The following is a 17733-nucleotide window of genomic DNA, read 5'->3' as shown; positions in this document are numbered from 1 at the left end:
ACCAGATAATGGCGCGTAGTATTTTAGTGGGTAATTAAGGCGCTCTAATTGGACTAAGCCTGTGTAGGTAAATATCCAAGGGGTGGTTGAGGTGTATTGTTCATGTACTGCCACTCAGGGATGAATGAGGCTGGTCACTCTCATGTTAAATGTCAGGACCAACTTGCCTAGCCCCGGGATTCTACGCTCCTAATGGGGCAGCATAGGACTGGATGATGGATGGATATATATGTATATATATATATATATATATATATATATATATATATATATATATATATATATATATATATATATAAGTAATATTCACCGACTTCCCTAAGCGTCACATAATTATTCGGTAGCAGTATGTAATTCCTCTCATTTAATCATTTGTGTATACGCATTCATGGTTATTCATACTGTGTGTACAACATTCACCGTCATCAGTACATTATAACTTAATCAAATTTTTCATTACTCATAATATATTGAAAGTTATCTGTACATTATAAAAACATGCTTGACGTTATTCAAACACTCTACATAACATTCGAAACTACGCATATCGTACATTATCCATAACAGTATTTGTAATTATACTGTATATCTATTATTCACATCCAAGTTCATGAATTTTACATAACTGTATCGATGTTAGTCATAAATTTATACACAGTCATGAATCGTTGAAAACGATAGAATACAATAATGAGTACATGAAAATAATAACAGCAAATTGCTCAACAACCTCTTCACAACAGTAGAGTATCTTATCATTACTCTCCCAGGATGATTTTATTCAATTTGGAGAAACATTAAAGATACAGAAATGTCACTAGCTGACCAAATTCGTCCAGTGGTAGTCAGAATTAAAACTGATAATATTGGGAAGATTAACATTCAGGCACCTATGACTTCCTCTCAGCTGAAGGAATTCGTAATTTATCTGAAATACAGCACTGAAGTTGTCTCTATAGTAATGGAGGGTAACGCTGATAGCATTAACACGCCTACTTTCTTGTGAATCAGTCTTAGTCCAATAATAAAGTCTGTTTTTACGTGCAGTAGAATGGTAGAGTTGCTTCTACCATGGGACAGTTAATATTGAAGTATTAACATTGGCACTATGAATTACTCCCAGGTGTAATCGTTTGACAATACCTGGAACAGACAACAACAGAGCATGCAACAATGGGAAGGTTAAAGCACATTGTCAGTCGAAAACATAAAGAATCACACACTTTTCCATCGAGAGAGAGAGAGAGAGAGAGAGAGAGAGAGAGAGAGACAGTAGTCAAAATTTATTGCCCAGTCCCCCCATGCCTATAGCCCAGTGAATGATGTGAATTATGGTCATAAAGGTCAATTTCCTAGGCTGCCTCACGGTGTAATAGACCATTCATACACCCATCCATCCATCTATCTAGCGACCACTAAGCGAGGTATAGAGATCAGCACCACACAGAGCTCATCCATTTCCAACCCTTCCCTCTCCGAATCACCCAGTGAACGCATGCCCCCACCCCCTGCCCATTTTTTTACTTCCCCCTCCCCGACAGCTCATTCCTCCCCTTACCCCCAAACTCGATCTTCTCCTCACTCCCATCATTTTCAGCTCCCCGAAAACTCATTCCCATTACCGCTCCCCTCCAAAATTTGATAACCCAACTGACCTCCCCCCCAACCGCCATTCTCTAACATTCATCATTCTTTCCCCTGTCTCCCTCATGCCTCCTTTCCCCATTTCTGTCGTTCTTTATCCTTTCACTCCCGTAAACTCCCGCTCTTGATAATTCCATCTTCCACTCTTTTAATCCACACTCATGCGCCCCCAGTACCTTACGCTAACTTGGTCCTCCAATCCTTCCCATTGCTACCCTCCTTACACCCTTTCCCTGCCCCTTCGCACTCATCAATATCTTCCCCTTCCCACGTGCCCCTCTGACTCATGCCCCTTCTCTCTGCCTTCCCATTTCTCCCCGCCACAAAACTCAATCCCTTTTCCGCAAGCTGGATTCCTTCCCTCCGGTCCCCCATTTCTGCTCTTCTTACCCTCCTGCCTTCCTCTCCATTTATTCTTCTTTTCTTCTCTTCTCTCCCCCCCCTCAAAAATGCACTCTCCCGCTGCTCCTTATCATATGCCTTCTTCCATTTCCTGTCTGTGCCTATTTTTTCTCCTACTCCCCCTCTCATTGCCCATGCTGTGTCCCCCCAAACCCCCTTCCTTATTTTTCTCTTCGTCTTCTCCTCCTCCCTTTCCTTCTCTCCATTTTCCTCACATTCCCCCCCCCCTTTTTCTGCGTTATCTGTTTCCTTCCCTTTCCTTACTCACTTAAATTCGCCCCTCCCTCTCTTTCGTTCTGCTCCTACTGATTCGCTATCTTCCTCATCCACCTCCCTCTACTGCCGTTTCGTTTCTCACACTCGCCCTCTCATCCCCCATCCTTTCAACCCCTTTCCCTTCCTTCCCCTCCCGTCATTCTCACCCTCCTCACATTTCTCTCTCTTTCCCCCCCTCCTCAACCTTCCCCTTCTCCCTTCCCCCTTCCAAAGCTCGTACAATCTCCAAAACCGGTGTGCAACCCGGGTATAATGAAGGCTAATTACCATACAGCGGCACCTGGGCAGTTACCCTTTGTTTGGCCGGTAACTGATGGCAGGCTGGGGACTAGAGGGTTAAGGGGGAAGGCGGGGGGTTGTACAGGCTAAAAAAATAATGTATATTGTTTTTGGCAGTTAACCCTCTCATGGTATGGAGAACTCATGTATTTCTTCCGGCAACCAGCAGACGATTTTATTCTGCTGAGTGAGTAATGGGACCCTGAGAGTTGTTAATGGTACTATTAACCCTCTCATGGTGTAGACAATTCAGGTATTTTCGTCCAGCACCACCAGACGAGTTTACCCGATAGAGTCATGGGGTCCTAGAAGAGCTGCTACTGATACCATTATCCCTCTTCATTAGGACAACCCAGGTATTTTATTCTAGCCACGCCGGATGATTTTACTCAGCTGAAAGAGAGTTATAGAAACCTGAGTGTTGATACAGGTCCATTGATCCTCCAGTGAAGGGGGTAACTGGTGTTATATTTCAGCTAACGCCTGACGGTTTTATTCGGCTGCCAGTGAGTCATGCGAGCCAGAGAATGTTATATAGTTTGCAGGGACAATGAATACCGTTATTTATTTCGACACTGAAATCGTTAGTTATGGGAAATGGTGCGGGGTAGGTTGTGCTGGCTTGAAAGTATTAGTGTTAATAAAGAAATGTGCACTTTTCCTACATAAATAAGTATCGTTAGCTATAGTTAGAAAAATGCGTCGGGAAAGTGGTGGTATTACCCCTACTTGTGACCGCTTCACTATCGCGAGAGCATGAAGGTTGTCAAAGTTCCTCCTCAGAGGATATCCCTTTGTTCTTTCTCTCTCTCTCTCTCTCTCACACACACACACACACACACACACACACACACACACACACACACACACACACAATCTATTGCATTGCAAAGCTCTAAGGACCCAACCACCCATATTTCACAATCAACACTTGCAGGAGCACTAAGTGGCCAAAACGTTCCCTCAGGGGACTTCAGCCTATATCAGACTTGGTATGTCAGTTATTGGATCACCAGTGGTTGGGTTTCCAAAATATTGTTAAAAACATTGCCCAGTGTTCTCACCTATGTTACATCCATTCATCCATCCATCCATACATACCAAATATAAACTCTCAGTGTCGTGAATATAGTTGATGCTGGTAAATCTACTCGGATTCGAACCGTAGCTCGTAGGCCACAGCATTTGCTGACCGGACAGATCAGTTACCAGACCACCGGGCGTCGTTTGCAAGGAGGGATAATAACCCAGGCGCCTATGGCTCACTTCCAACTTAAATCGTGCGGCGTTAGCTGGAATATTGTAATAGTTATCCTGATAATGAGAGGCTTAATACTGGAAACATAAAACACTCCTAGACCCCATCAATTAATTTCAGCTAATGAAATCGTCCAATATTAGCTAGAACGGATTTCTAGCTGCTCCAACCATAAGGGGGTTACTAGTGACGCTGTTAACACTGTGATATTCCTATGACTCTCCCAGCTAAACAAATCACGTATTGTTAACTGAGACAGAGCGCTAGAATTGTTCCGAGGATGAGAAGGAGAAAATTTCCATCGTCATTTTCATTTTCCTCAAGCTAATGTCAGTCTAGTTTAACCTGTCTGGCGGATTATCTTTTAATGATAAGGGAGCTGATGAAAGCTGAATATATATATATATATATATATATATATATATATATATATATATATATATATATATATATATAATATCTCTAGTTGAAAAAGTCTCCCTTAAGATGAATGAAATAGCTCGATGATGGCACAGAAGGAAAAAAAAAAAAAAGTCATCGGTGTTTTTATTATGATTAAAAGTCTCCTACCAACACACACACACACACACACACACACACACACACACACACACACACACACACACACACACACATCTCATCACATATCTCTCACAGTGCCTACCCTCTCCTTCTCCACCCAACATATCACAACAATAATAGCATGCTTGCTTGCCTGTACGCTTAGATTACTTACTCACGTTTTAGTGCACTCGTGGTTTGTTATATCAGGTGAAAATGTAACACTGACCATGTAAAGCCTGTAAATGATGTAGGCTTGTGGACTTGGTGGCGTGAGAGGATTCTTAACACTCTTCCTTTAACGATTTACTCGCACTTTTCTTACTTCATCTTTACATTCTCTTCCAGTTTATTTGTGCGGCTTTACTGTTGACGTCAGTTGTATCAATAACATTAAAGAAATATTAAAATTTAAATGTGTTGAATCAATCGCTATGGAAAAGGAGTTACGAAACCTCCACTGTCACCTAGTATACCACCCGAAAACACTAGATGCTGTATATATTTTGAGAGAACTCTGTTATAACAGTGAATTCCGTAGGAGTGTAAGTCTGTTAATGGGACCCCCCCCCTATCTCTCTCTCTCTCTCTCTCTCTCTCTCTCTCTTTCCACAGTGGCTTGTTTTTCTAGTTCGTTCAGATATTCATGTACTTATGTAGAAAGTGTACCATAATGCATTTTGTGCCAAAGCTGACATGTGTTCGTATATGTGCATATACTGTATATCTCTATATATCTATGTATCCATCTGTTATACAGCGATATTTATTTATATTCCAGTCAGTCTACCAATCATTCTCTCCATCCTATTGTCGTTTATTTATTTTGTTTTCATTTACTCATTTATATTATTAAAAGAAGTTTGAAGATAGTGGTGTTTTAAGCTGTTGTCTTTCATAAGTTTGAGAATTAAACAAGATTGAAGTAACATTTGGTACCACGAAAGAATGGAAGATTTAGTGTCAGATGGGAAAATATCTCAGTCATTCAGATAGTCAGTCAGTTCAACGAATCAGTTAGGTCAGCCTGCATTAATAAAGTAAAAAAAGACGTCACGGGATTGAAGGGGTTGAAATGGAATCCTGCAGTCAGTTTGTCAGTCAGTTCATCACATAAATATACTAAGCCAACCAGTTTTAGTAATACAAAAGGTGACCTCGATTAAAGGAATCATTCAGACAGCTTACATAGTAACCCAGTCAGTCAGGCGGTGGTTTCAGTCTTTCGGTCAAGCTTTTAATTCTGCTGATTCTGGAGTATATACCCAGCCAGTCACTAGCCAGTCACTATATGTAGCTCTTGTTACTAACGAATATTGTTTTCAAAGTAAAGCAGCATTTATGCTAAAATTGGCATTTTTCAGGGGAAGAGGATTTTTTTTTTTTTTCAACAATATGGTGGCTAATTTGAGCAAGCTCAATAAAGTAATTTCTATTCATTTTTAATAAGCTTTCCGTCGACGTCCGAAAGATCTGCCGTCGCTCTAAAATCACAGCAACCACTACCACTTGCTACATGTTTGATTTGTTGGAACTATTGCGTATGGAGAATATTTACTCTCTCTCTCTCTCTCTCTCTCTCTCTCTCTCTTCCTACTGACACTCATCCTCATCCACATCTTTCACATCACTTTCCCCACCGTCCTTTTTCTCTATTCCTCTCTCCGCCCCCGCCTTCCGCCCCCTCCCTCCAGCTCAAACTTCTTTTGGCTTGTGTGTCGCAGTGTATTCAAAGGACGAGAAAATATCAGTAAAACAAAAATTATTATGGAGGTTTGGTTCATTGCCTTTCTTAATATTTCACACAGGTCCTACCATAATGCATGTCCAACTCCCAGTGTCCGTCCTCGGTGTCATATCTGTTTTGTACATAATACGTCTAGTGCTTTTTCCTTTTTTATAATAGTATTTTTTTCTAAAGTGTGCACTCATCACAATTACCAACACCACTGTACTGTATAAAAGTTCCCCTCAATCCCCGCCGTAAAGCACTAAATCGTGTTTACCTCAGTTTTTGTCTCTTATCCCTGCCTTTCCACGTTTTCTTTTATCAGCTTTATTTCAGTTGCTTTTCGTGATAAGTTTCCGATTTTGTAAGTTTATATTCTGATATCATTGGTTTGTTTCGTCTTTTGTTCTCCCTTTTCTGCCCATAGTTAGATTTCTCACTCTCTCTCTCTCTCTCTCTCTCTCTCTCTCTCTGAATACACACATACATACGTAGGTTATTCCCTTCTCAGTTCACATGCTGGTTTAAATGCAACTTCCTATCGCAATCCATGGCATGTTGCTTTCAAGTCTTGCATTTCCTACTACATTTTCTCTCAGTTTTCGTTGTTCTTCTTCATTTACATTTTTCTAAGTTTCTCCAGTTACTCCTACAAAATTTACTTATTACATTTCATTGGTCCGTTTCTGCTTTTACATTTCCTTTACTTTTCTCCCAGTTTCACTTCTTATATTCCATTTATTACATTTTCTTTTCTCCCATTCCATTTTCTCTCTCACCTTTTTTTACCCGTGATCCAGCCTTCTCGTCGCCTATCCGTGAATTCTCATTTATTGTTGATAATCTTCATTAATAAAGTTTTTCAAGACATGGTGTGTGTTTTTCATTACCTTCGTTTTTCATCGATCCATCAGTCGGTGTATATTGAGTTTGAGCCCCTAATTACTCTCATAAGTTCTGGGTTTTTATGCTTTTGCAACTCAACGAAGGAACAATTTTTCATTGTGACAGTTCCGTCCGAAGTCAACTTGTAGACCAATTAGAAAATTATGAAAATCTTGAATGCATCCGCCACTTCCCGCAGTATTTTTCCACACTCCCACGGACCGAGGAATCTCAAGTGGCAAGTCTGGTGACGATTTGGGTGAATCACGGACACATATTTTGTCACGTGATCTACTTCAGCAAATCACAACACAGCAGCTCCCCCCTCTCCCCCCACCCCCGAATGAAGTTCAAATTCAGCGCAGCCAAGATGGTTCAGTGAGAAAAGTGTCTTATCGTTCCTTTGTAAATATTATCCTTCTGCTTTGAAAATAGCGAAGCCATCCTTGATTTTTTTAAATAGATAGCATGGTGTTCAGACTAAGATCAAGACGACTCACAACCTGACGACTAAGATAAGGCTGGCACAGGTTAGGTGTGAACTGTATGGGGAGGAGGTTAGGCAGCACAAGGTCCGCTTGGATTAGCACCTGAAAGGACTTGTAATACACTCGTTATTGTTGACATAGGCGTGAATTGTAAAATGGGTTCTGGGTAGGTTAATGGCTAAAGTGGCTTGTAATTCCCTCCTCCGCCCACGCGGTGGTTTTGGCTGTGCTTCATGCAATTTCTGGCTTCAATTCCATCGGCAATGACCAGTTTTCCCCCATCTCCCCCATCCAATAGCCCTCATATTCCGACGAGTCCCCTAACATCGATAGGAGTTGGAGGGAGGGGGTGATATCGGGTGATTTATAAAACACTGGTTACTTCCAACGGAAATGATCGATAAATTACATGAACAGTGGCAAAAACCTAATCGCCTCATATAATAACAGGTAAAACCTAAGAATTAGCAGCCATTCTTGCATTTCCTAAAGGGATATTCTCTCTCTCTCTCTCTCTCTCTCTCTCTCTCTCTCTCTCTCTGTTGCTATTGGTGTTCTTACCAACTCTCGTTGCCATGGTCTCAGAATGTAATATCTGGACTGATTGGTCTGGAACCTGATTATGCAGATGGACTTGGCTTCTTAAGCCTTCTTTCTAATATTATTTGTTTAGGCTTACACGGTTAAATCACAGCTCAAAACGTATTAAAAAAACGAGAAGAGAAACACCAAAAGACAGTAACAAAACCACAAAATACCAAAACATCCAACCTTGTTTAATTATGCACTACCACCACCTGGACGAATATGCAGTGTCACTAGCATGACATTTTCTGTTAACAGTGCATTTCTGCTACTCTAGCCATTTCTGCTACTTTATATATATATATATATATATATATATATATATATATATATATATATATATATATATATATAGTCCTGAGGTAATGTTATATTGAAACTCTATTCATGCTTATATCAGTAAAGTACATCCCAGATGAAGTTTATGTTTTGTTTCACTGAGACTCTGATAACGTAACTGTTGAATTTCAGTGACATTCACAGGAATTTCCAGGTTCTTCAGAGTCTGTTAGTTTCTTTTCAGCTAAATCTAACTTTATCGAGTTATGTATAAACTATATTATCAAAATACAAGTTATCGTTTAATGAAGCCGTTAGCTCTCCAATCTGCGGAGTTAATGACTCAGCACCCCTGTACATGATAATATTTCCAATAAATGCTTATTTTGAAAACACTGTATCTCAGTAACTAGACTACCTAGAACACTCAGTGAAAGATCCAAATACTCATAAGTTTTTCTCTCCACTGCAAGTGTCCTTAGGTCTCTAACTGGGGGCTCTGTGGAGGGATGAGGTGAGGAAGAGAGGCAGCTTTTGATGCTGAGACAAGGCTGTGTCTGGGAGAGTGCAAAAGTTGATGGCTTGGCCGGGGGGACTACGCAGACCGGGGTGGCTTGGACCGGATGGGGCTGCCCTGTTCTCAGTCCCCTTTGCCCCACTAGACTTCACCACTCCTCTTCACCTGCCCCTGCCATTGCCGCATAAATGAATATTTCTCCTTGTACTGCACAAGGAGCTCGCTCAGTCTATTTGTCCAATTCTTCTGGTTGTTCCAGAATGACACTATGCCATCTGGTGTGTGAGTGGGGAGAATACCAAGGTTTACACATTACAACACACACTTATTGCCACGAAAAATCACTTTCATATTCACTGCAGCACGGTTCCTAAACCTGTGCTGCGAAACGTAACTTTTATTTCATCTATGTTCTAGAATACCAAGGTTTACACATTTCAACACACAGTTATTGCCACGAAAAATCACTTTCACATTCAATGCAGCACGTTTCCTAAACCTGTGCTGCCAAACGTAACTTTTACTTCACCTGTGTTCTTCTTATACCAGTATTTTTCCTTTTCTTTCTAACATTTTATGTATAAAAGGCACTTACTTGGCTAAGTTGTTGTTTCAATGCAGGAAATGCGTTAAATTCTAAATTGCTTTTTGTTATAACACTAATATTTACGAAAAATGCAAGATTTCTTTCATTTTCACTCGAGCTCATACTTAATATCAAAGTTATGACAAACACCACTGTACTGTACACACCGTGAAACATCATTTTCACTTTCACCCCAACACTTGATTTCCCTGCCAGAAGAAAAAGTACAGTTTTGGTCCCAACGATTATCTTTTGTACTGTAGTTTTCCTTATCTTATTTAATGTACGTACTATATATTTTTTTTCTATACTCTTACTTTCCTAAATGAATGTCAGTTCTTGCCTTACTAAAAACGCTTATTCTCAACACCGATTATTTTTTAAGAGCACTTATTTTTTTTCCCTACTTTTATATACAAATATACACTATAAAATACATCCATGACGTATTGGGCTGGGGCAGAGTGGGTAATGGTGAGATGGTGGTCACGTTAAGGCAACATGAACTAAGCTGGGGGACATAATGCGGTGTTTATGTCGCACGTGACTTCGGGCCGTCTGACTTTTGTCTTCAGAGTCCGACGCCTCAGACGACTCTCCTGAGGCACAAGAATGGTAGAGTAGGTCCTTAGGCTCTAGAGGGTCATCAGGTCACTCCTGAGTGGCGGCAAGAAGTTATGAGAGGAGGCACGGAAGGGTACTTGGGGCATGTCACTGTACATGATATAATTTCCCCTTCATGTTTGATCTCCCTACTTGACAATAATTTTAGTAATTTCCAGTTCATTTCCAATCGCACCCTCACTCAACCTCTTTCTTGCATGAATGAGAAGCTTGCCAAGGGTGAAGGTGGCAGAGGCCATGCAGCTGCTTGTGGCTGCAAGCGAATCGGGCAATGCAAAATAAAAAAATCATCTTTCCTACCCTTCCCATTTCCCGAAGAAGATTGGTATTGCTTCTCATCCACCTCTTACATACCTGCGTCATGAACATGGCACCATGGAAAATGGAAATTAATTCAAATGCTGTCAAGAAGCGCAAAACGCTTATTGGACTGGTACTGTTTCTGTGAATTCGAATTGATTTAAGAGTGGTAGACAAAGGCGAGGAAAGGTTTGCAAATAATTTTTTTCTGAAGGATTTGATTATGCTAAATTAATTTTCGCCATTTGTAAAAAAAACAGTTTTGCATTGTTCACGAGATACAACTAATTATTCAACATGGCTACCGGGCAAACAAACAGACCATGCTGTTTGCTGTGTTTTGTCCTCGTCTCACACTGCCACAGGCTTCAACAGCAGTCCACAGGCTTCAACAGCAGTAGTTCAGAATAGGAAGGACGTTGGTCATTGAATCGTTCTTGGCAGGGACAGCCTTTCAGTCTGCACTAGATCAACTCAGGCGTCATAATAACACAGGCTTCTCGCGTTTGTGGTATTTATTTTCCAAGTAATTACACTCTATGCTTGCCAACTAAACTTCACTGATTTCACAAGTACCGTAGCTACACTAACCTCACAAGACTACCAGTAAACTGACTACTCTATTCTCTCCCCCATCCTTTTTAACCTTCCTTGTGACTCGAATGTTCTAAGACGCACTCCTAGCAACAAGTTTTCTATGTTGGAGACATCCAAAATATTCCAGAACTTTCTTACATTACATTGCACTCTAAAGTCCCTGTCACACACAAATTACTCAAGGGCCGACCGCAGCACGACTCAAGGTCGTAAAACATTTTTCGTCGATCTTCCCTTGATTCACCAACAAAGCCCGGCCTCTTTAGGGCGCTCGTGAGCCACTGGGACGACTCGTTGGGCCTCACGACTTGCGAAAAGTCGTGTCACAGTTTCGTCACAGTTAGGAGTGTCGTACGTCGGTCATGAAGCAATTTTAGCTCAATCAGATGCGTCGTGATGCGGTCGTTGCGTGTCGTGATGCAATCACCGACTAAAAAACCGTTACGACTGCATGTCCCTTATCAAACTGACTAGACACAGGAGAGGTCCATGGTGATGCACTGGGTGTCACTGGTGGTCTAGGTGTGATACCCCACCCCTCACTGGGTGTCATTGGTGGTTCAGGTGTGATGCCCCGCCCCACGCTGGGTGTCACTGGTGGTCCAGGTGTGATGCCCTGCCCCATGCTGGGTGTCATTGGTGGTCCAGGTGTGATGCCCTGCCCCATGAGTCGGTCGTGGGGGGGTTGTGGGGGTATCGTGGGGGAATCGGGGTGCATTCCCCAAACGCATTTCGCAGTCGTCTTGCGTTCGTGGTCAGTCGTGTCACGGTCGTGGCTGACAAAAATTTGTTAAATCTGAAATTTGAAGACTCGTGTTTCCGTCGCCTCGCAGTCGCCTCGTGATCTTGTTGCATTCTTGAGGATGTCACGACTGGTCGTGAGGCAGTCCTGATGCGGTTGTTAGGCAGTCATGAGCAGAGCAGATTCGGGGCCAGTAGGGAGGTGTGGGAGTCGACTAGGACACGACTTTGAGTCGCGCCGCAGTCGGCCCTTGAGTCGTGTATGTGTGACAGGGGCTTAAATGCTTTAGCATACAAACTGAAGTTAAATCTGAATATTACATAATTTAACAAATAATCATCAAACTAAAACATTACAGAGAGAGAAAAAGAATGAAAATTAATGCATAACTTTACAAAATACCTCTGCTTACAACAGCAGACTATCTGGCAACTCTGACTGACAACTGAAAATGAGCAAACAATTTGGAATTTTCCAATACCACGAACTGTAACTAGCACTTCTGCTTCTCAACATTACCCACTCCCTAGTTCTTTTGTGTCCCAACAATACTACACATTATTTACAAACATTAATCTTCATCCAAAAACTAAACATTTAATTATAAACAAAAGAATCCTTTAACTTATCAGGTCTTCTACTATCCTGCTTCCGAAGACTGCCCTGCTCCTTCATACAGTGCACTCTTCCTGGAATAACTTGGTCCTCTTCCTGATGAAACTGTCGCCATACTCAGATGTTTCAGTTCCTTTGTTCTGCACAGCATCATTGGCTGTGGGCTTGCACGCATCCTTGAGGACGTCAAAGCTGTATTGTCCTAGCCCACGTTACTGCCACAGACGATTTACACGTACCACCTTCAGGAGAGACTTCCTGCCTCCCAAAATCTGGTACACAACATCTGACAAGTTGTTCATCACAGCGTAGGGCCCGTCCCAAGGGGTCTGCAGCTTCGGTGACTGTCCTTTCTTCCACCGAGGATTGTATAACCATACTCTGTCACCATCCTTGAAGTTCACCTCACTTGCCTTGGCATCATAATTGCACTTCATCACTTCATCTGAAAACTTCAAAGCTTCTTGAACTTGATGATGTGCCTCAGCCAGTCTTTCCTGAAGACGCTTCATGGAGGTGTCTGTAAGCAGCCCTTCACGAGGTGGTTTTCCCATTAACAGATCAGCTGGCAGTCGTAACTTGTGGCCCAGCATCAGTTTTGCAGGAAAGTAACTGGCAGACTCGTGGGAAACAGACCAATAAGCCATCAACAATGCAGATATAATCTGGTCCCATTCCATCTGTCCCTCTACACAGTACTTGGACAATTCTTGTCCCAGGGTCCAGTTGAATTTCTCCACCGACCTATCTGACTGTGGCCTTACTGAGGTCGTCCTGGTCTCCTTGATCCCCAGTAACTTGCAGCACTCGCAGAACACAGCAAACTTGGAGTTTCTACCATGGTCCGATTGTACCTCTTGTGGCATCCCAAAAGAACAGAAGAATTGATCAACCAACACCCGAGGCTTCTTGAATGGGGATGGCATAGGCTTCTGGCCACTTTGTGAAGTAGTCCATGGCAACACATATATACAAGTTTCATCTTTCAGTGAATGGCAGAGGTCCAGCCACGTCCACTGTGACTATTTCTATTGGTGCCCCTACTTGATACACTGAAGAAGGGCACAACCATGTATCTTGGGTCCTCTCTTGGCACAGGATACATCAAAGGCCCAGCACCACTCTTCAACATCCTGACGCATGCCAGTCCAGTAGAACCTCTGTCACAGCCGACTTAGTTTCTATCATTCCCAGATGCCCACTAGTGATCCAGTTATGAGACTCTTCTAAGATCTCAGGCCTCATTCTCCTAGGAACCACCAGCTGTCAATATTTGCTGAGACCATCAGGTGTCACCCACTGATGCTCCAGAAGTCCATTGTTCGAACGAAGAAGATCCCACTGACTCCACTAGCTCTTAGTCGCAGGGCTGAACCCAGAAACTTCTTCCCGAGATGGTCGCACTGTACTCCGCTGCAGCCACTCTAGCATTGGTTGTATATCTGTATCCTGCATCTGATTCCTCTTCAGGTCTTCTTCAGCCGACACTGGCCGTGTCACTGCAGAACGGCTGCCTATCTTGCTAAGATATTCTTTCCTACTACGCTGCTTGCAAACTTGGTCACAAGGCTGATGACTCAAAGTGTCAGCATTGCCATTTACCCACCAAGGACGGTGTTGCACCTCATAGGTGTGCTGGTCCAGCTTCCCTAGCCAGCATGCCAGTTGTTCTTCTGGATTCTTTAATGTCTTCAGCTACTTCAGTGCTGCATGGTCCATCCTGATGATGAAGCACGACTCATACAAGTAGGGATGGGAGAAGTCTAAGCTCTTGATCTATGCCAAGAGCTCCTTATGGCCCATATAGTAGTTCTGCTCTGGTGGGCTCTTGCTGTAATACGCCACTACAAACTCTTTGTCATCCTTCTTCTGCGACAGGACACCACAAATGCCGTGGTCACTAGCGTCACAGTCCAGGATGAATGATTGACTCTGACCCGGGTATGGTAACACCAGAGAGCTTGCCAACACATGCTTGAGTTCATCAGAGGCCTTCTGAGTCACTGTAGTCCACATAACCTCTTGCCTCTTTCTTAACATCTTATGCAGGGTGCAACTATCATTGCAAAGACCTTGACAAAATGTCAGTAGTAGCTAGACAAACCCAGGAAACTCCATAGTTCCTTCACACAAGTTGGAGCCAGCCAGTTTTTCACAGTTGCTACCTTTTTCCGGATCAGTGTGGACGCCACCCTCGCCTACAATGTATCCCAGGTATTTCACTTCCTTCTGGAACAAGTAGCACTTCTTAAGGCTCAGCTTGAGGTGCACTGCTCGGATCCTGTTGAACAGCTCTGACAGTTTCTCCAATTCCTGCCGAAAGTCTGTCCAAACACAATTGCATCATCAAGATAGATGAGAGCTCTCTGTCAGTGCAAGCCTTCCAGTACTCTCTCCATGAGGTGCTCAAAAGTATCCAGGGCATTTCACAGGCCAAATGGCATCACTTTGAACTGCCATAAACCACGTCCGTACGAAAAGGCTATTTTCCCCTTGTCATTTTCTGCGACCATGACCTGGTGATATCCACCTGGCACCTGACAGAGCATCCAACGTGTCATGTAATTCTTGGCAAGGGGTACGCATCCTCCACTGCCGCTTCATAAAGGGGTCGATAATCCACACAGTACCTCCCTGAACCATTCTTCTTCCTTTCTAGAACAACTGCTGACTCCCAAGGACTGCTGGACTTTTTTCCGTCATTCCTTGACACTGAAGATTCTCCATCACCTTTGTTGCTGTTCAGCTGGCGCCATCCTCCGAGCAGGCTGTTTAATTTGGTGGTGACTCGTGGTGTCGATTCAGTGCTCTACCATATCTGTGCAGTGCAGATCTATGTTTCTGGTGTAAACGAGATCAACAAACTTCACTAGCAGTTGCCCTAATTGCAGCACTTGTGAAGCATCCAGGCACTGGCAACTCCTGGAAAAAGGTCTTGTAACTGGTCTGGCATATTCCCATCTTCTTTCATTACACTCCTTTTACAGGCCTTCCACTGATACCACTCAAGGTCCACTCCATGACACAGTCCCACTATTTCTCCCTCGCTGATCTTCTGTGCCTCATGGGAGAAATTGGTCACCACAACTAGCACTTCACCTCTGCCTGTTTTCACCAAAGTCCTCCCTACCATCACTCCAGCATTCATCTTGCATTGTCCATTATGCTCCTCCACTCCTAGACAGTTGTCAAAAGAGCTACTCACAGTACACTGGAGCAATAGTTCTGATCTTGGGGTTATCACTGTAGTGCACAGTGCCCTCACCTCACCAACAGAATCGGTATGTCTCCCTGCTGTGACGGGAACCGACATCCCATGGACCTTGAGCTTCATAAGCAGAAGTCCAGTGCACATCCCATGGACATCAGATAGTCCAGACCAAGAAGGTATGGATCCTCCATGTTGGCTACGTAGACTGGAAGCATAGCCTCTTGCCCTGCCACCTCAATCCTAATATCCAAAGGTCCCCTCAGTTCTGCACAGTGCCCAGTTATGCCACACCTGTTCTGATGACTCAGGCAGATACTGATGACGTACCACATCAGGCCTCACAAAAGTCTGCTCTGAGGCTGAAACAATAACCAGGGAACATCTCTTGCCGTCTATTCTTCCATCTATTAGCACACTGACAATTGCAGTTCTCCTACATTATCTCGGTGGTGGGGCTATTGGGGAATAACCTGTTGGTTGTTGCTCCATAACACCAGCTTTATCTACTTTTCCGCTTCTTTCTTGTCATCTGCAGCCTTCTTCTTATCCTTCTTTTTCTTCTTTGGACATTCAGAACTCAAGTGTCCCTTCTCACCACACGTCCAAGACCCTTTTATTGCAATCTAAGATTTCCTTGCACTGTTCTGTTCTTGCTCCTTTTTCCATTAGTAACATCTTCCTCCTTGTGTCCTGGCCTCTTGCAGAACCAGCAACCTCCTCTGATCTTCTCCTGTTCCCTTTTCCACTTGCAGCAGTCCTCTTTTCTATGTTCCGGCATCTCACAATACCTGCAACTTCCATCAAATTTCTCCGCTTCACATACCTACCCCTTTCTTGTCTTGGATCCTGCACTACGGCCTGCCTGCAAACTGAATGTACTAGACCTGACAGGACTCAAATTCCATAGCCATGGCTAGTGCTTCTTACATGCTTCTTGGTTGTACCTGCTTCACTTGCACTTTCAACTCTACACTGTCAAGAGCATCAATTATACGGTCCCTCAGAAGAATAGCTAACAGGTTAGGTGCTGCTCCAGGGTACGCCTTGTGTGCCTTTCTCTCCAAGTCATAAGCAAGCTGCTGAAGAGATTTGCATCGAGCCTGAACACGGGTCCCCAATCCTGCTCTGTAAACCCAGTCTGGTAAATGGTCCCGTATCTGTGCCCCAGCACTTCTACTAGGGACTGATAACTGCTCGTCTCCTACACTGACATCTGGCAAAAAATCTCCAATACGGCACCCTAAGGCTAGTAGCAAGCTGGACTGCCCTCTAACCATCGTCTAAATCATTCTGATCAGCAAGTAACTCAAACTGTATATGACAAGTTTTCCAAGATACGTTACAATCAATTTCTTATGGTTTCTTTTAATTGGACACCCATTATAGTCACGCACTTCACTGCTTTGGGGTGTAATAACTGGGGCATCAAAATTAAGTCCAGGACTCAAAACTTCTACATTCTGATTATTCAACCCCGCAGTGCTAAATTTAGTTGCTTTGAACGCGTCAGGATTCATTATACTCGTACACTGTTCATCTTTTTTTTTTCTTTTTTTTCATATGCTCCCTGTATACTAACCTTAGGCTAAGATTATTTTACATCCTCAATTTTCACAAAAATTATCATCAGATAGTTGCCTCCATACTGTCTGCACTGCATCATATTATTGCTCACCTCACGTTTCTGCTGCTGTAACTCAGCGTATACTTCCTCCTTCAACTGTTGCTGTTATTCTTTCATTTCCCCCTTGAAAGCATTTAGCTGTCCCTGCATTCTCAGTAGCAGCTCTATCTGTTGCTCCCGTAATTCTTCTTGATGCTGTTCATATCGTTCTTTCTGTTCTTCACTTTGTGCTTGTAATCGTTCACTGAGTTCTTTCTGTTCTTCAGTTTGTGCTTGTAGTTGTTCACTGAGTTCTTTCTGTCCTTCACTTTGTGCTTGAAATTGTTCACTGAGTCCTTTCTTGAGCTTTTTCCGTCCTTCACTTTGTGCTTGTGGTAATTTCATGATTGAAGCCAGAGACACCTGCCTAGCTTGGCTTCTTGTCTGTGCACCTTCTGGTTCCATGCCGGAGATTTGACTCACTGCAGCAGTTTTCTACCCTAGCTTCTGACATCATTTTTTATGTCCTCCTCTCACCCTAATACAGGCTCC

The 17733-nt window shown here is 43.0% G+C and overlaps 1 protein-coding gene across 1 annotated transcript in view; it reads left to right on the top strand.

Annotated features, from left to right (window-relative positions):
* Positions 1 to 13893, top strand: part of LOC145390999 (uncharacterized) — an 83533-nt gene extending 69640 nt beyond the window's left edge. Inside the window, exon 8 of the mRNA XM_080265730.1 lies at positions 13838 to 13893. Within this exon, the coding sequence (XP_080121856.1) occupies positions 13838 to 13893 (56 nt within the window). The remainder of the gene's footprint in view (positions 1 to 13837) is intronic.
* The last annotated feature ends 3840 nt before the right edge of the window (positions 13894 to 17733 follow it).

The sequence above is a fragment of the Coenobita brevimanus genome, chromosome 16, assembly GCF_032717465.1.
Source record: "Coenobita brevimanus isolate Jiangsu-jjx chromosome 16, ASM3271746v2, whole genome shotgun sequence".
In the NCBI taxonomy this organism is placed as follows: domain Eukaryota; kingdom Metazoa; phylum Arthropoda; class Malacostraca; order Decapoda; family Coenobitidae; genus Coenobita; species Coenobita brevimanus.
Note: the sequence above shows the minus strand (reverse complement) of the source record. Positions and strands in the feature narration are given on the sequence as shown.